General features: G+C 36.0%; 1 protein-coding gene across 21 annotated transcripts in view; it reads right to left on the reverse strand.

Annotated features, from left to right (window-relative positions):
• The window catches only part of DMD (dystrophin), a 1,308,223-nt gene that overhangs the window by 389,698 nt on the left and 898,365 nt on the right, over positions 1-20,160 (reverse strand). For all 21 annotated transcript variants that reach the window (XM_069784897.1, XM_069784898.1, XM_069784912.1 and 18 more), the window contains one exon: positions 16,853-17,017. In XM_069784897.1, coding sequence (XP_069640998.1) covers positions 16,853-17,017 — 165 coding nt within the window. The remainder of the gene's footprint in view (positions 1-16,852; positions 17,018-20,160) is intronic.

The raw sequence follows: 20,160 nt of genomic DNA on the forward strand, positions 1-20,160 counted from the left end.
ATTTAAAGACCATTCCATTAGTGGCCTAGGTAGAAGCTTAGTGTAAAACTGCTTTATCGCTAAAAATATTCTGTAACTAGCAGGCAAGCAATTTTATGCACCTACCTCTAAAAATGCCATTTTAATGAGTAAATAAAATAACCATTCTTTCCCCCATTACCTTAAACCACTGACCTTTTAAATGTGTGAGACCCAAAGTACAATCCTAAGGCAGTGTTGGAAGCTATCTTAATGGGAAAAAGAATATTGCGAGATTCATCCAGCTTTCTAAAGTAAAGTGTGGAAAAGACAGTCATCTGATTTTAATGAGAGACTGAGAAATTGGTACAACTATAGCTCTTGACCTATGTGAACAATTTTCAAGATTCTTTAGAGGAGAAACAATTATTTCATTGAAAAGAGCACTACATGAAGGACCTCTCCCTTCTAGAAGTGCAACAATTCAGTTCTAGAGTTCATAACTACTTTCTAAACCTATGAGCGCAGCCTTTGTACACTTCATAAAATATGCAGACAATGTGTCTACTAAGACTTGGTGGTGTTTTTCGTCACTCCATTCCCTGCAATATCTCTTATTCCTTATACTGGAAAAGGGAAGGAAAAAAAAGAAATAGAAAAAGGAAATCCTCCACAATTAAATGGAATTAAGATGGTCCCAAAATTAAAGGCATGCAGACAAAGTGCCTGAAATAGCAATCCCCACGACTTTGCAGAATGAAAGGATGTTTTTTCCAAAGCACATTTTCCTGTTGGCTATCAGAAATTTGTGAGCTTCCTCTGTAAGTCTAGAGGAGATGAAATACAGTATTTTTTTCTCCAGACAGAGAAATCAGTATCTATCCATTGCAGCTGTCTGTCCTGAAAAGGAAATTTCCTGGAGGTGCTGAAGATAGATGAAATTATTAGCTGGAAAGACATGACCTGCAGATATGGCATATCAAAAGAATTTGGCTATGGTCATATACCGATAAAGCACAGTTAATCATCCAGTTGGACAGTGAAAAGGCCCAGTAAGAAGAATTCTTTAAGATTGGATATGATTCAGAATTTTTTAGAGTGGACAGGACACAGGATGAAACAGCTGCTCCTGTTCCACCTAGACTGCAGATCCTGTCTTAGTTCCAGTGCACAATATAAAAGAGATAATAACAAACCCAGGAGAACTGACACAGAAGCAGCAAATTTGGCAGAAAAACATAACGAGAAGTTCTTGTGAGAAAATAAGGGAAGTCCAAATGATTTTACAAGCTCTTTCCTAGTTATGTGCTCTTTTAGATGCTGAAGGATAGCAGCTTAAGAGGAAGAAACGTTACTTACGTGGACACGGTAGCAGATATGGATTACCACCATAAGCATCTTGACTGGCAAGTGAAATTTGGTGATAATTATAGAAGCATTGAGTCATAAAAATTGTTTATTTCTTCTCGTAAACAGGAAAGAAAGAATTCAGAATTTCTTCACTCTCGTTGCAGAAATGACAGTTCTGTTCAATAAACTGAATTAAAAATCATTTAACTTGGGAGGGAGGCATTTACTTATTTATTTATGTTATCATCTAATTCTTGGTTGCTTATTCTTCTCTCTCTTAGGTCAGGGCTTATATGCAAGTTTTCCTCCTCTTTTCAAGTTTAGTTAATAAAGAATTATTTTCAGGGGAGTTTCTGGCTACAAAAGGAAATTAGAAAAAATCAAAATCAAAATCTATTACTGTTCTAACATCAGTTTGTCGATTGTAACATATGTTCAGATATGCCCATCTTCTGGTACTAGTCTTTAATACATCGTTTAAAAGGAATATTCATGAGGATATAGTTCTACAGTTTGTCTTCCAATAGTTACAATGGCATATATTACTGGAAAAAAATGGTAAAGACTGCTCCAGTAAGTTGCTTCAGCAGCAGAAGCATGGGTAGAGTTCAAGAAATGGAATTTACATTCTTACAGTTTGGAAAATATGCAGTTTGCTCATTTCCAGCTGCTTGGTTTGCAACTGCGAATGGCTAAGTTATATCCATACTCTGGGTGATGGCACTTCTTTTTTTTTAAATTTCCATAAGCAAGTATGTTATCAGAAGTTTATCTTTTTAAAATCTGACCCATTCATTTCATTCTGAATGAAGAAAAATCTAATTACAAAGTAAGGAATGAAAAGAACTAGTAAGGAAGTGCTACTCAATAGTGCTCAGTGTTAAACAACAGCCACAGCACAGATTTAAATGGATGTACTGGATATGGCCAAGATGAAGTTAATTTTCTTCACAGCAGCCCGTTTTGTTTTGCATTTATGATGAAAACAGTGTTGATAACACAGGGATGCTGTGTTGGGCTGAGCTGCCTGCCGGGGTTAGACCACAACAATGGTTTAGACATTTTGAATGGTTTAAACATTAGATTGGATATTAGGAAAAAATTCTTTACTGAAAGGGTTGTCTGGCATTGGAACAGGCTGCCCAGGGAAGTGGTTGAGTCACCATCCCTGGAGGTATTAAAGAAGCATGTAGATAAGACACTTCAGGACATGGTTTAGTGGGGATGGTTGACAGTTGGACTCGATGATCTTAAAGGTCTTTTCCAACCTAAATGATTCTATGATCTTTCACTGCAGAATCTGTCATATTTAACAGGTTCACTCTCTTTACAAGAGTATCCCACAAGAGTTAAGCTTTACAACACCATGCTTAATATCTCAAATCCACATTTACTTGTAAATTTAGCACAAAATCTGCAAGAGGATTGAGTGTTTTCCACATTATCACTAACTTCAGTGTGAGAAGGAACTAAGATTCTTTTAGGCGTATGGTTTTGGTTTTATGCAAAAAATCCCCTGAGAAGATATACACTCCCTGCCTGTAATATTTACTACATAGCAATCAATTCAAAGCAAATTAAGCCAAAGCTAATAGGACCTTGTGCAGATATAAGCAGTCATTTTTATGGGCTCTTCTTCAGATTCCAGTACTTTAAACTATGTGATCAGTAGAGCAAAATATATAATCTTACAGAAGACGAGTTACTGTTTAATAAATAACATGCTATTATCAAGAAGATTAATGTCCAAGAGCTTTCAAGAACTGTGTTTTGAAGAAAAAGAAGGCTTTCTGTTAGGAAAAGAGCATATGAAAAAGAACATAAATGGTGAGAATGTTAGAAAACACTATTTTCCAAATAGGAGGAGAAATATCCTATCTCTGAAAACCTAACTACACTGAAGCAAGCTATAGTTTTGATATTGACTTCCCTAGAGCCTCGGTAAACTGCTCTGTCATTTCTATATGTTTCCTCCTGTATTTATTTGCTTGTTTATTTTAACCAGACTTTTCTCTGGGACTCTGAACAGTACCTGAGCTGTTATTCATAGTACAAGGAGGAAGCCAAAAGACAAATCTGAGGTACAACCTCGCTAGCTTCCAAGCAACTCACCCACGGTTCTGAAAAGTGTATGCTTTCAACAATGGAATTACATCTTGATTTACTAGTCATCCATGATTTCCTAGAAAAATACTACCACACATCAAACACTTCATCACCTTTCAAAAATCTTTCCTCTCCTGAAACACTGGGACACAGATATGTTTGCAATCCATCCTTAAGGCTGCAAAGTCTGTTACAGATTAAACAATTTACAAGGATTACTCATTGGGAAAGTTTTGCCACATTTTCACAATCCATTTGCAGCTAATATTGTTTAATATTCTTGCACTTGGAATAGATTTCATTATTTTTTAAGAGGTTTGGATACAGACTGCTTAAAATCTAAATGCTCAAAGCTCACAAAGAAAACATTGAGCAGGTTGCTCCTCAACATCCCATAAAAAGATTTCCGGAAAAAGAGAGAGTTGATTTATGCACAGAATATCAAGCTCTAGGTTCTAAGAGGTGATTAAATTGACATTTACTGCAGATCTTAATAATGCATTGAAAATAGGAGCAGTTTAAATAATCAAACAATATTTCATCATCAGAAGTTTTCACAGCTCAACCTTTTGCCAAATCAGACACAGATGTCAGACTACAGTGAGATAAATCCCTAGGGTACATATGCCTTACGTGCTCATGCGGACAAATTGTACTACCTTTAATTGCATATAAAAACTACTCATTTAAAAGAGTGTTAGCAAAAAAAAAGTTAGTAAAAGAATCAATAAAGAGTTAAAATCTGACTTATCTGGCCTAGTTTGTCAAGCAGGAACTAACAAATCAAGGCTGATGGAAGGAAAAATACAGCAATGTCCAGTCGGTGCTTTCATTCTCTCTTGTGAGTGAATTTTCTTTTATTTGTCTACAATTAGGTTTGCTACTCCTCAGCCATGCTCTTCTTTTATGTTCTAACTGGAGGTTATCAAGTATATAATGAAGTGATTGACAAGAGTTGACAGCTTTCCTATTGTCATTCAAAGCCTATCAGGCACAAAATCCAAATACAAGTTATTTTTAAGAATAGAGAGTTATTTCATTTTTTAAGGATGGCCTATTTTTATCTGCCAAAACCACAATATGCTATTTTAAATGTATGGCAAGTGACCCCCATGGACAGTAAACAGGTATAAATACTACACCCAGAGACAGTTTGAAGCTTCTTTAGCAGTATAGGCAAAAATCAAGGCTGTATTGGAAAAGAGGACTCAAGTATAAAGGAGCACTGGAGGGGTGAGTGATGACCTAGAAGGTAAGGAGGGAGTAAAGGGACAAGATTGGGAAACCGAGTAAGCAGGGAGAAACAACCAGTGAGATTGCAAAAGGATTCGGAGGGAAGGTGGCTGGAAAGCATCAAATGGTTTTTAATATTGTCTGGAGAAGATTTGGAAGGGTCAGCAGGATTTCTGTGAGCTAGAAGTAGAAACAGGAATTTCTGCATTTTGTCAACTCATTCCCTGTCTGGAGCATCAGTTCTCTACCCTTTCCTTAAAATGCAGGGACTCACACCTCTGTTCATCCCCTCCGTGTCCTCATCCTCTATAGTCACCTACACCTGTCACAATCCTCCTGGAAAACTGTCTTCCAGGGGAAATGGCAGTGCTGAGACAAAGACCGGGAGGAATTCCCAGGAACTGCAGCTTTAATCTCCTCCTATGGCCGGAGGAGGTCCGCTGACTCCTAAGGCTTTTAAGAGGTAGGAGGTGAAGGAGCGGGCACTACTACCTCCCTCCTCTCCCCATATCCTTCCTTCCACCCTGCACATCCCTGAGCTGTCCTGAAGAGGTAAGGAGCACCATCAGCAGACATTTACAGATCATGTAGGATAGGGTCATCTGTTCAGGTTGGAATAAAGCATCTCCAGTTTCTCCTTTAACGGCAGGGGAATTGGAATCAAACTCAGGATCCCAGGCCGTTTGACCGTAAAGAGTAAATCATTGCAATGACACAGAATTTGTGGAAGTAAAGTATTAAATGTAAATAAACCCCACATAAATTTATGCAGTGGTAATATGCATATTATTGAAAGAAAATCCAGAAATGTAAAGAAAAAAACTAAGCACTGGTAGCTTAATGTATCCATTTATTACACTGTGCAGCATGTTCAACCAGAAGAATACAGAGGAATATGGAAGGAGGTTGGGTGAATATCTGTATTTTCATTTACTAATAAGTATTTTTCTATGCACGTTTTACACGTGCTGTCATTGTTTAAAAAAAAAAAAAAAAAAAAAAAAGCAGAGGAGAAAAGATGCTGTTTTACATACACTTTGATCCAAACTAGTTAATGGATTCATTGACTAAGTTAAGAAGATTAAATCTACAATCAAAACCTAAGTGCAGATTTTGAGAATATAATAGATAACTCAGAAGGTGAAACATAACTTAAGATGCAGAATTTAGAAAAACCTTAGCCATGGAACTACAAACACAAGACCTGTATGCCTAACAGAGTATTAGCCACAGTGCAGAACACATCTCCCTGTTGAAAAATTCAAGGGGTGAAATTCAGACAAAGAGATACCTTCAGAAAGGATTTTTCCCAGGCACTCACTGTCCTTCTGGCCAATTGCTATCAAGGTCTTGCACACGTAGCCAGTGAAGCTGTAACTTTCCAGAAATCCAGAGCAGGCCAAAGGCATTTGTCATGAAGTTCTCTACTACCTTTAGCTCCTCATCTCTGGTAAGGAGACTTTGTTTTCAGAGGATTACGCAGAAAAGCTCATAGATCTCAGAATAATTTATATAGGCACTGAATGAATTAAAAAAGACAATGATTGAAAATGAAATGCCAGCCTTCTGCCCAACATTGAGTTCTACTAATACAAATGCTGGTTGTAACTCCATATTAATTCCCTGGATGAACAGATAACTCTATTTTGAAATTATCTATATTTGATCTTTGGACAAACATTTAAATAAAAGGTTAAAATACTTTTGGGGGTTTTGAGTTTCTTTTCCAAAATATTGCAAGCTATGCATTTTAGCACTTCCTTTTAAAAATTTACTTAAATCCACTTCACATAACAAAACTCAGGAGAAATATTTTCAACCTAAAATGCACTTGGGAGGAGATAGCCTAAGAATTTTTTTTTAAATACAGTATTCAAGCAGTTTTCATAGAAGGCTGAAGAAAGAAAGTTGGGTTACATAATGTTTTCCTAATTATTTTTGTGCAATATGAGCTGGTAACTTTTAGTATTCTCTCACCGAATTACTTTTAGTTACACTAAAGTTACTGTAGGGGAATCAGGGCTAATGTGCACCTTATTAAATTATTTCCAAGATTAATTTGTTGGGTGTTTAAATACAGAAGTTAGACATATGCATTTACTTACAATTGTCTTAACAAGTGCTAATTTGTATTTTTGGGTTGCTAAGCTGTAAATATGTTTTCATTTTTAGGCTCCATTCATAAGTAACTTTTCCAGCCCATTTTTCCTTTACGCAATTTGCTTGGACATCTATACGGGTTGCTGAACCATTGCTCAAAGCTGTATGTACTGGTGGTAATGATCTGGCACACCACAGCTAGAGATTTCACTCCGGGGTCTCATATTGCAAAACCACACTCCAATTACATAACTACAGATACCTTAACAGTAGTTAAACAAGCAGAGCCCAGCAGTCACAACATACTACACTACAGCTTTTGACAACAGATTCAAAATGTTCCTACCAATATTGGTTAGATTTTGTTATTCACCACATTTTTTTCTATTTATTTCAAGAACTACCAGCAAGCGAACACTTAGGAAAGAGACTGCTTATGCAGAATTGATGCATAACAAAAAGAAACAAGGATTAAAAGAGAAAAATTCTTGTGATGAGATATATAGGCAGTAAAAAAAAAAAAATCTACAGACCCATATAAATTTGATTTTTTTTTTTTTTCTTTTCTACGTGTTTCTTTCTGACAAGTTTGGCACTACTCAGGCTATGTTAAAACTGACACAAATTTGTAGATTATAATCTACAATGATTTAGTGGTGTTTTCAATTACAAACAAGGCTACTAGTTAATAATCTTTGAAAAGTATTTCAGTACACTGATATTTATTATATGCAGTGCTAATTACTTGTTTACTTGGAGTATGTTATGAATACAGGGTAGCTCATCATAGAGGAAGCATAAACAATGTAAACCTAACCTGTTACTACTTATTTTCTCTAAAGACAACTAGAAAACCCGTAATTAAAATGATCTTTAATTCTATGCCATAGATAGCACTGCTTCTTTGTAACATTATGATTTTTTACTTATTTAAATTCTATAAAAATGGCATATTAACTTCACTTAATCTTAGTAATGCCACCAGATTACCTCCCCCCTCCCCCCCAAGTACCACATTACTGAAAGTTGACTCTAGTTTTTCTCACGTTCTTTGTTTTCTGGACCACCATTAATCAAAACTCGGAATTAAAGGACATAAACTGTTGGCAAGATTTGAATATTTTCCAGGCATTGTTTAATCCTGTAAAAAGTTACTGTTCAATTAATGCTGCAGCTTTTCTGCTCTTTCAAAATTTTGTCTTTGAAGTAGCAATTCACTAATAAAATTCCACTGTCTCAGAAACTTTGAATGTTTTCTATGGATGAACATTTACTTGAAAATGTCTTTAACTAAAGATTGATATTAGTAATAAAAGCTATCAAAAGTACTAGCTACTTCTTTTCTTGGTTAACTAAAATGGTTTTCTCTGGACTGCACTCCTGGAGAGCAAAGAAAAAAAGAATCAGCATATTTTATCTTGCTAATCGAGCAGGGCTGAAAAATCTGTAAACTTCAATTTTTCTGAAGACATAGAATGCTTGACTTTATAAAAATACTGACCCACAGATTTCAAACACTAAATAGCAAAGCAAATAATCCATAGTAACAGCTAAAAAATAGTAGCAACTAAAAAGGTATTAGCACTAGCCTATTTGCAAGCTTTCCTTATCTCCACCTTACTAGACAATATACTTTCCATTCTTTACATATTTGGGTTATTTTAGGTAATGATTTCTTGCTATGTCACAACACAATAAAATGTCCTCACTATGTGTGTGTGCACACATGTACATAGTGGACATGAGTGGTTCTTTTTTTAACTGTAAAAAACCCTTTAACTCCCACCTAAAGTATTTTTCTAAAGCCTTAGCACTCCACAAATGTTGCATGGACTACATTTAAAAAGTGCACTCTGACTGTAACAGATCACAGAATGTTAATTTTATCTTAGTCACAGTTGCGGTAGGTTGTGATAGGAAAGCTTTTACTTCTGTTTTGTCTTATCCCGTCATTTTGATTTTTATATATTTAAGAAAGCCCTATTATTCTAGTTCTGTTAGACTGAAACCTGACTTCTGAAACTAACAGTTCTTTGAAGCCTTCTGGGGTTCTTCCTGTAAGCAAAAGATCTGGGAATATCTAATCAAAATTCTCAATGTCTTGGGGTCCTATCACACATATAATTGGAATTAAACAGGACTATGAATAAATAAATATTTAGACAAAAAGAAAATTGAGAGAAAGCAAGAGAAAAAGTTGGTTAGACTTTCTGAAGATATTTTCTTGAGCTGCCAAACAACTAGTGAAGTATCACTCGTTACCCTCCCTTCCAGGATTCCTTTTATTCTTTTTCTTGCAGGTGAAGTAAACAGATCTCAGCAGAACAGTCAGTAGGAGGAAATAAAGGTCAGTACTTGCACAACTTCCTTTAGCCATAATTCTGGGGCTCCACAGATTGTTGATGCCGTAGGCAAAGCTGTTTCAAAGTGTAAAGTATAGGTCTATATCCACATGTTCTGAATAACATAACCCTAAAAGGTTTAAGTATATTAAATTTGGACAGCTGGATCAGAATAAATAAATTTCAAAGTGCTCATGTCCTTAAATATTCCATTAAGGAGACAATGCAGAAGTGACTATGCCTTCCATAACAGCAACATTTGCCATGTACTTAGACTCTGATTAGCTGACTTAGCCAAAATAAGCTTGTGATTAAAGATAACCACATTATTATCAGGACCACAAAAATAATTGCTTTGACCACAATAATAATTGCTTTTTGAACTAATACTAATTAGATACTCTATATTTGCTTTCTTGTCCGAATTAGAACAACAGTACTGATGGTTAACAAACAGAGTTTAGGGGAAAGCTTGATTACTGTCTATTAATGCAGTATTGGAACTCTCTCTAGTTTGGCAAACAAAGCAGTGACAGAAAGATGAAGCTAAACAAACTCAGCTGAGGAAAAATGTGCCGGTTTTTAAGTCAACTGTTGAAGTAATTTACCACAACATATGGATGACTGTCCATACGTGGAAATTAGAAACCCATCTTGTTTTGATTGGTTTGGTTTTGAGAAAGGTGTGCTGCAGTTTAACCGGGAACTAATTCAGAAAACTGAAACAATTACTTTATAGAGCAGGTCTGACTGGATGATCCAAGCAATATCCTCTGACTTTGTGTCAAACCAACTATACTAATTCTATGCACATCTCTGATAGACAACAAATAGTTGTCTGTTCAAAGTCAGCTGCAGCGTTGTCATATATCATGCAATAGCTGTAACTGCTTCTGTTTAACAGGTCTTTCATATAAAATTTTAATATTCCAACAGTATATGAGGGCTTGTTTTAGGGGCTCTTGTTTATATTAATATTTATGACAAAGAGAATACCTGGCAGAATGGTTGTCAATGATGTCTAGGTTAAAGAGGAAAGTGGAGACCATCCTATCAGAAGTTTGTGCATGTCCGCACCTCAGTAACTGCTACACAGCTTGCTCTGTTTTTAGTCTAGTATCTGCTGCTATTAGATGGATGTCCCCATCCCCATACAGTTCTAGCCCAAAGAACTGCCAAAGTACCGTGGGAAATATATCTCAAAATACTACGAAACTGCCAGAGACTTGAAAGCAGCAAGGCTGCCCTCAGAGACCCCAACGAGCAAGGCAGAAGTGGAGCTAGTGCTTTTTGGATCAGGATCCAGACAGATCTGAAAAGGCTAAATAAAACTTCCTTACATCAAAATTCACTCACCAAGAGACAGTATCTCATATCATCCACGTTATCCTGCAGGACCCCAGCTTTGCACTGAGAGGATATGGTTGCACTAACAGTTGAAAAAGCAGCTATCACGTCCTAGGATTTAGGTTTACTTATGTGACTAAGGAGTGTGGCAATACAACCAGCAAAACCATTACATTTCAATGCTCACGAGTTACAAAATGCACATCTTCAGCTGTGGATTTTTACTGACAAAGAAAGAATACACTGCTAAGAAAAATAGAGTTGTTCAACATAAACTGAAAGCAAGACCAGGCGAACAGACTTCACTCTAGCCACACATCACTAGTACTGAGAGAAGTACTGGTAAAAAAAAATACCAGCACGTAAAAAACAAGCACATAGTAAGAGCTGAAATTCGACATGTCTACACTGAAGGTGTCTCCTGATATGGCTACATCCAACAGCTGTGGCTATAACACCAATAACCTAGACACCAGTGCTGGCCGAAGCTGTACTATAAACAAAGCTGTTCAGTATCTCAATATTGTTCTATGTCACAATGCAGACAATTTTTGTAGCATTTTCTTTGCACCATTTTGTAAAATTGGAAATTCATGATGATTTCATCTAAGTTTGTGAAGTATGAATACTAAATCATGCAAAATAGCTGTCAGAATGAGAATAACTCCAGGTCAAAGAGCGAGTGCACAGAGAAGTCATACTGTTAGCTTAGAAAACTAGAAAAGTCCATAGACCTGTAAAAGACACAATGTAAAATATACCCTAGATGCATGAGAAGCTACACTGAAGGTACACTGCAAACCTGGGAGTGTTCCAGTGTTCACAAGTAGCAGTAGAGTCAAGAAATTCTCATAGGTGTAGATTTCACGCCTTCCCCATGCATATACATAAGTATGTCACAGGAGCAGTTTGTATTATGCTATTATTGAGAAGGAAGATTATGTCCATGTGGTGAAAAATTATCAACACTTAAAAAGAACTAAGATCTATCCTAATAAATTGGTAGCTTGCAAATATGCATTTCAATGTTGATTTATTTGGATAGGTTTTTTTAAATTTTTTTAAAATCTTTGACTGTTTATAGAAGAAAACTGTAATTAAGGGTTAACAACATGAGTGAAGTAAATACTGCTACAGATGTTTTTTAAATCCTGGGAATAAAGAATCCTTTCTCTACTCTTATTTATTGAGTGAGAAATGAGTGAGTTATTAAAGCCTACTTGGGATTTAGGAAACCACTGCTAAAAATTATGGTGCCTAACTGAAGGCCTGGGTCCTAATTATGGCACTGCAGTCTCTAAATTATGGTCAAGAAAATTATGAAGACAGATTATATTGGCATAAAATATATTAGGGTTTCCTGACCCATGCTATAATTCTTTAAAGTAAGCAGAGAGCTATGATAGCAGAATGCGGTGAAAGAAAACAACATTTTCAACGCAGCAGGGCATGTGTTTAACAGTAAATGCTGTTATAAATTACAATGCATTTCTTGGGAATGAATAACTTTTAAAAGTTTTATTTCAACAATTTTGTAGTGTTTACATTTTTCTTAACATTTTTACTGCTTTTTAAGCTGAAAAACTTATGTACTCTAGAAGCTGAGATGTTGTCCAAAGCTTCAAATGGCACAAAACATTCCACAGATCGTAGGACTACTAGGTGCCCCAGCATGTGTCTTGGTCACCACAAGGTCCTACTCCACAAGAAACATGCTGGACTTGTCCCATCTCTTTATGTCTGCAGCTTCTTAACTCCTGTTTCCCAACTGCATTACAGTGAAATAGAAAGGAGCCTGTTCCACTACCTACTCTTGTACTAAAGCGTGGGTACAAGTCTAGGAAACAACTGGTACTAAGCATCTGCAAACCTTTTGTAGGGCTGGAGGAGGCTGATATGATGCTATCTAATTATTCACCTGCAAATGCCTCTCTAATAAATGGTTAATAAATGCGAGGGAACAAAGAGAGAGCCTTTTCTTAAATAAGTGACTATATCAGGTTGGGCAAGAACATGCGCTATGTCATCCTGTGCTAATGTAAGGGCCACAGACCACTTGGGATTTTGAAATCCAGGATGTAGGTAGGCTGCAGACATTGGCTGGACCCCATCACAGTCAACGGTGGTACCAGTCTGGATTCCACATTGCGAGGGTATGTACAAGGGCAGAGCCATAAGAGACCACTCTTCAGGAACTGAAAGCCTGCTAAATGACAGATTTTGGCATTTTTAGTGGTCCTACTGCTGCAAGACTGAGTGTTATCATGTCCATAACCTCATGTTACATGGGAGCACAGTCAGCGCCCTGGGTCGAGATCATACAGATCCATACCGCTATGATCTGAAAGCAGAAGGGGACTGCATGACTAAGTCAAATGACACAGAAAATGAACGATGCCGGTGACAGTGAACCTCTCCCTTTCATTTAACTAGTTTGCATCCTTCCCTGAATTTTTACCTGATGCCAGGAGTAATGAACGAAACAGGGAGAGGGCACATGCTCAAGCTCTGCAGCATGACTGCCCAGACCATTAAATTGGGAGCGTTGCTTCCAGCACGGACCAAACTGCACTGTCTGAGACAGTGCCCAGGCATGCCCAGGGATTAGCATGAGCCACAGATGCAGCAACAGGCAGTTTGGATGGAACTGTTTTCTTTGGGGGGTAAGAGTGTTGCTGAAAGGACTTAAGCTGTGCTGCATCAGTTGACCTCTAGCCCAAAAAATGGTCCTGACCACTTTTTATTTACTAAACTAGATGTAGTCTTAAGAGCTATAAGAAGAATTTTAATCTCCCCACCTTTCACCAAGCCCAATTGTGTATTTGGGTCTTAAAAGTCTTACTGTTTTGTGAAGCTCTCTGTAACAATATGTAATAATTTCTCCTTTGGTTGCACCTTTGCTATTCTCATAGAATTGCTTTTGTGCCACCATTAAAGGTTAACACTGCTGGTGCTTTTATTTCATCTTTCTTCTAAGTGCAAATTTAAGGGACTTCTCACCTATTTTTAATAGTTAATTTTTGCACAAGTGGAAAAAAGGCTATGAGCTTTTAAATTAGTATTAGTTCACAGAAATTGCAAGTTATCAGTATGAATTGGGCAAGGAAAATTCACAGATATTCTCTTTTATGTATTTATTATGCATGTATTATACAGATCAATATTATTTTAAAAGGTTAAATCAGATTATCTGATAAGGACATGCATTTATTATATCCTTTGATTTATGGAGGAAACTGTGATGTTAGTTTATCAGATTATAGCTGCATGCCAAAAGTAAAGGTTACTACAGTTTTGAGAGAAATAAGTCACTGTATTTTGGAAAATTCTGTCAGAATAATTCTAATTAGTGTTTTAGATGCACTTTGATTATAGTCTATCAAGTTTTAATTTCAGCTACCACACACTTCTGTAACTGAAATTTGCTCCAGGTGAGTAAAAATGCAAGAAACTTGCTTTAAAACAGGCATATTATTTTAATATGATTGCTAACTTGTTAAAGACACCCTTTGCATTCATTCATTTAAAACAAACACATATTCCCATCCTATTTCTCTTCTACCAGTCCCACCCACCTGTTCTTCTCATCATTGATTTCCACCTGCTCCTGAGGCCAGAAAATTTCTAACACTCACTATTTTGTGGTGGCTTTTAGAAGCGAATATCCTTATAGTACTTAAAATCTATATCCAAATCTTTGCCACTCATGTTAGTTTTGGAACTTTTTTCCCAAACAAATAACTTAGAAAACAAAAGAGATAGGAGAGGACTTAACATCTGAGAAGGGAAGAGAAGAACATTACCTTGCAGGCTTAGTAATAGTACGAAAAGCACTTACAGAAAAGACAATGTCCCAATTGAAATTAAAATCTGTAAGCCATCATGTCAATACCTATAACAAAAACAGTCTGGTTTTCCCGAGGACTTACATGAGCCTGGTCTTTTTCACTCAAGTGCTATATTCACAAGTTTGATTATCAGTTTTAAGCCTCTTTTTCCTACCTTCCAGGTTTTTAGAATATCTAAAAAGATTCTTTGTAAAATTTCTTATTCCATCTCTTTTCTAAGAATATTAACAATAACCTTTTCATTCTACTAAGTGATCATCAGTCACACTTGTTTCTGAAAAAAAGGAGTTATTAAATCCTATAGAAGATACTTCAATGTTCTCTGGATAATGGTGAAGTAATTAAAATGGTGGTAGAACAAATGCTGAATATTTATAGAGTATTTGGGAACACCAGAGCAAAAGACTTTGTTGAATACATCCCTTCCCTAGGTAATCATGCAGATGTCCTTACTTTTTTTAAAGGTAGCATTAGCTACACTGGATAGTAATTTAAAAATAAACATAATCGTAATCGCATCAACAATGATTCAAGAGCATGTGTATGCACATGCTTTACCCCATGTAGGACAGCATGTTAGCATGGGTCTGAAATGTGTGTTTGAATTTGAGTATAAAATTGATTATCGTCATGAATAGGCTGCTTTCCTGAATTATAGCTACTAATTTTTGGTGTATGTTTTGTCATGATTAACAGTCTCAAAACTCTCACTATGCTTATTCTTAACCTTAAAAAAGTTGTAAGACTCCCATTGGCCTTCAGAGATATTTAATATAGAGTCTTTAATGCAAGAGATTCTCTACTTGAAGAAAATTGCAGTCTGGGTAAACCATCAGCCAACAACCTTTTAAGAAGTTAAACCTACGTCTTTTAAAGGCAATCCAAAGAGATAACATGCAGATAAAAGCCAGCATGCTTTATATGCTTACAGCCCTTACAATAGTGTAAACAACTAGCTGTTTCATCTACAATCAAAACTGGCCAAGCTTTAAATCTAAGTGATCTAAATTTATCCATGAAAGAAATATGGTAGGGTCTTTCACAGAGAGAAAGCTTATTTGCCTTTCTTTGATGCTCTGCATCATTCCCCCACCTCTCTAGACATACATGTTTTCATCCCACCACTTCGGGACTACAGATTTTTTTTTTTTCTGTTCTTTCAACAGTTTTTCAGAAATATTCCTGTCACATCACCATAAGAGGACTGAAAGAGCCAAGCAGAACATTTCTCTCACAAGCAGTATGACAAGAAATACTCTTATAATTTGTAGCAATTTAGACCTGCTTTTATTTTATATAAAGTTTAATGGTGGAATGATTCTAGAAATAAAGGAAACAGAATGGAAAAATATAAGAAAAAATGGATGAATCATCTAAAAATTTTTGTTAAAATACAGGAAATAAGGATAGATAATTTTCTTGAAAGCAAAATTCCATCACTCATTCAGTATAAATACAGACATTTGCAGAGCTATACTAATTTTATCTTTTAAAAAGGGAATGAATGTCTTTGCTGAACTCATTCTGTCAATTATAGGACTGCAACAGGACTTGAGTTTCACTGTCTTATATAACGTGATTGTATGACATAAAAAGTGTTTTGGCATTAAAACTGTTCTTTAAAAGAAACTAAGCTAAAGTGAATTTAATAAACATGCTCAGCAAAACCACATATCTTCAGAAGCAGTTATTATTCCATTTCATGGAAGGCAAGAAAAGTTTTAAATATTTACAGGTTTTTTTCTTTTTTTCACTGAAAATTGCATCATCAAAAATAATACAAAAGCCAGTGTCTTGTGTTTAATCTTCATCTAGGTGAACAAGATGCTCAGCTACTCTAAACCAAAGAAATTTCATGGATTTCAATAAGCTATTGTATTTTAAATGTTTCCCCAGTTTATGTGAAGATAAGCTCATATATGCATAGGAAAAATGCCAGGCCAAAAGGTGTAAGTATACACCCGGCAAGCCAGTTGATTCTAATCAGGTTTTTTCATCCTTAACTTCTCAGGCCTCACCCAACCCACATACAGGCATTTTTAATACCTAAATACATATCAAGGATCAGATTACAAATATTTTGCTCACAATTATTAGACAACCAGCTTTATGGATAACTGGAATGTTCCCTGTGCAGTTAGATATCTTTCCTTGCAATATGAGAATCATGATATGGCCCTGACTATTCTGCTTTTCATGTAGTCTTATTAATTTTAATGAAATAGTTTAAATGGTCTAACACCAATATTCTGAATTTGAGTTTGCTTTGTATTAAAATTTGACTTATCAACTTTTGGGGGTATTGTTTCATGTATATGATATGGCAAAAATAATAGATTATATTTATAATTCACCTTGCAACCATTGGTTCTAAACTGCCCTATCACTAGATACTATTTAATGGAAAATAATAAAAGTTTTCCTTAATTCATAGAACTTTGAACTTTTGGGGACTATTGCCAACTTCTGCCTCGGAGCTATATTGTTAATACAAACTATATAGCTAATATTGCAACTGACTTTTTGACCACTAAATATGCTGATACTTCTTTAAAATGGAAGATTTACCTTAATATCAAAAGCTCCTGGCTGACCCACTTTGTTATAAAGCTCCAGCTGGTTCTTGACAGGCGTTACCCACAATATCACCTGATTTAATTGTTGATCAAGTTCAATGAAATCCTTGAGAAGAATTTCTATTTCCTTTTGTTTCTCTGGAAGCTCTTTCGACACCTGAAAAAAATGCCAGAAGCCATTTTTTTGGTGGGGAAAAAAAAAAAGTAACATAAAGCAATTTAACACTACACCTGTATACATTTCTATAAAATATTAAAATACGAGTTTTATACACTGGTAGGAAGAAGGGAAGGAAAGAGTAGACCCACCAATCAAATTAGTATGGTCAGTATCTTGCAAGTCAGTCAAAACACACTCCTTCCTTAAAAAAAACCCACCCACCCACCCCAAAAAACCCCAAACCAACCAACCAACCAACCAAATTCCCCCCCCCCCCCCCCCCCCCCCCAAACACACACACATAAACCCCAAACAAACCTAAAACAACATCAGGCTTCTCTTTTTTTTTTTTTTTTTTTGATAAAGAATTTGTTATCTCAGCATATGAAACTGCTTTAAAGGTCAATTTTTAATCAGGCAAAGCAATAGCGGAAATACTAAATTGATCATTTGAAAGGTATCTAACCTTTCTTGACCTCTTGAATCTAGATATTTATAAGCATGTGTTTTTTTACAAGGTGCTTAGAGTTGCCAGCTGAGTCCAAATATGCATGAGCAGACGCATACAGTGAAAAAAATAATGAAGAAATATATCATCAATACTGATCAGGCCACTTGGTTCTTTGATTTGCATTCAAAGCAGTCAGATTTCTAACTAAGCACATTATTCTGTGCCAACAGCACTAGAAATTAAGAATCAGTGAATGACATAGTTCAAATCCAGCAGCACTGAAGCACTTGGAGTAAGTATAGGAACAGGTTGGAAATAAATAAGCCAACACAAAGCTCCATGCTGTCCTTCCCAGATTGTTTTCTATAGCTAGAGAAATGAGGTGTCACTGTACTACACAATGGGCAACACAGCAACCATATACTAGGGGAGAAACCATCTGTACTTTAAAAAAAAAAAAAAAAAGAAATTCACAACACCAAATATAGGGACTGGGCAGAGATAAGAAACAATGACAGTTAATTATTAAAATCAGCCAAGAAGTATGGTTATTTTTCCATATCAAGAAAAATGAGGTTTCCCAACAGTCATTGTTTTTAAGGACATTTTTTTACTGAAGCGACCCTCTAAAAAGTAGCAAAACATGAGGTTTCTGATACACACAATAAAATATAAATTCCCTGTAAAGTTAAACAACATTAATGGAAGCATTGCTATCATATTGCCCAGCTAAAGCAGAACTACTGGTGTATAACAACTTCTAATCACTAATGGTGGTATTTTACAGAAGACAATAAATCTAAACTCATCAGAGACATGAAAGGAATGAAGGTTACTAAAAAAAATCCAAAACCAAAAAAACAAACCAAACCAGCCAACTACCACCTGAGAGAATGGGAAGAATACAACTGTCTCATGACACATACATTTCTTTACATACTTTGTTTAAAAATACTGATTTGTTGGTACTAAAATAACCCCTCTACATATACTCTGCATATGATTTATTAGACCGTACTTATGTGATATTTGTAATTCAACAAGTTGGTTTTCCATTTATTAAATTATCCCCATTGTTCACTATAGCCACCCCATAATATCCTATTTAGTAAAAATTGACCCATGAGTCAAATCACTTTTTTCTGTCTTCCTAATCTTGTTAAATGTAATAAAACCTCTGCTTTTCCAGAATAGCCCCAGATATGAAAGAAAACAATTAAAAATGCATTCATTTCCCTTATGTGTTAACTCAATATCTATGCAGACCTTGGCCTAATTTCACAGAAGATTAGTTTCATCTTTCTTACAACTTTTGAATGTTAATCTCCAATGTTTAGTAGCTTTAATATTAATGTAAACAAGTTCCACAGAAATACTACTGAAAGTAAATAGGTAGTCATAGGCAGACAAAAATCCAAGCTGACTTCTGAAGATCTGGAATTTAAATTAATCTGCTTCCAATCAACATTAATTAAACATATTAGGTCTATCACAAGACAGAGAAAGAAAAATTTGTAGAGTTTTCGGGGGTGGGTGGTGGGTGGGTGGAACCGGGGACTAACCAATTATATACTAAGGTATATTTAATCCAGAAAAGCAGAAGATGAAAGTTTAGGTTTTGGTGACAGACTGTACTTAAACCTACTGTTTTCAAAAATAATCACACAAGAAAAGAGCAAAATATATGCCACCTATAGTCAGAGCTAAATTGTGATACAAGTAAATGCAGCTTCCTCTTACAAGTTGGCTCCTGCTCTAAAATTATAGCATGAACGTAAGATTATAATATTTTTAATATAAACATAAAAAACTAGGTCAATATGAATCAGTTCATTCCATGCAGAAATTTAATGTCATCTATTTTTACAACAGAGATATAAAGAACAACAGTAGATAAATAAATAAAGGACTTTCCTCAAACTCAGGTTAGGATTACAGATAAGCACAGATAAGAATTTAACAAGGCATAACCTTGTAAGATCCAGGTAATGTGTTACATGCCACTGGGTAGGAATCAGATTCTTAGATTCTGGATCTCAGGGATTTCATTCGCTCACCTTTTTTAAAAAAAAAAAAAGCTCTGGCATCAAACTGTCAAGCTAGCTAATCAGATTAGAACCTGATGAGTTTAAGGTAATTATAAGTCCGCCTATCAAGCCAAGGTACTGCTGCAGACAGTCTCTTGGGGGACAGCTTGTTTTCTGAGCTAATTCTGTAGCTCACCAGAAGCATCATTTGGGAAAACCTCCATGGACTAGTGGACACAGACCTGATAACTGGGTGTCCACATTTATGCCCTTCCTGTGGCAGAGGACTACATGAGGAGATGGGGCTCTCCAGAATCTTCCTGCCTTTTTACTCACAGTCTTTCAAGTTTGTTGCCCACAGCTCCAGGAGTTCACCCCTGAAGTGGGATTCTGGTGCTGGTGGAACCTGCAGCCACCCCACTGCCCTGCTGTCTCTGGGCTCTCTCTACGAGCTCTCGGATGCCTCCAGGGATGAGTGAGCAATGGATCGTGTCCCACTGCAATTTTCTTTTCTACATTTTTGCTTTTGGTCCCCTTCCTCCCCCATCCTCCCTTTATTCATTTGTTGTCTCAGGATAACCATCCCGTGTCTTCTCAGTTTCATCCCCTTTGGTATCTTCTCTCTTTCCCTCCTATTTAAGAAAGACTCAGGTTTTCTCAGG

Source organism: Haliaeetus albicilla, chromosome 6 (assembly GCF_947461875.1).
Source record: "Haliaeetus albicilla chromosome 6, bHalAlb1.1, whole genome shotgun sequence".
NCBI classification, from domain to species: domain Eukaryota; kingdom Metazoa; phylum Chordata; class Aves; order Accipitriformes; family Accipitridae; genus Haliaeetus; species Haliaeetus albicilla.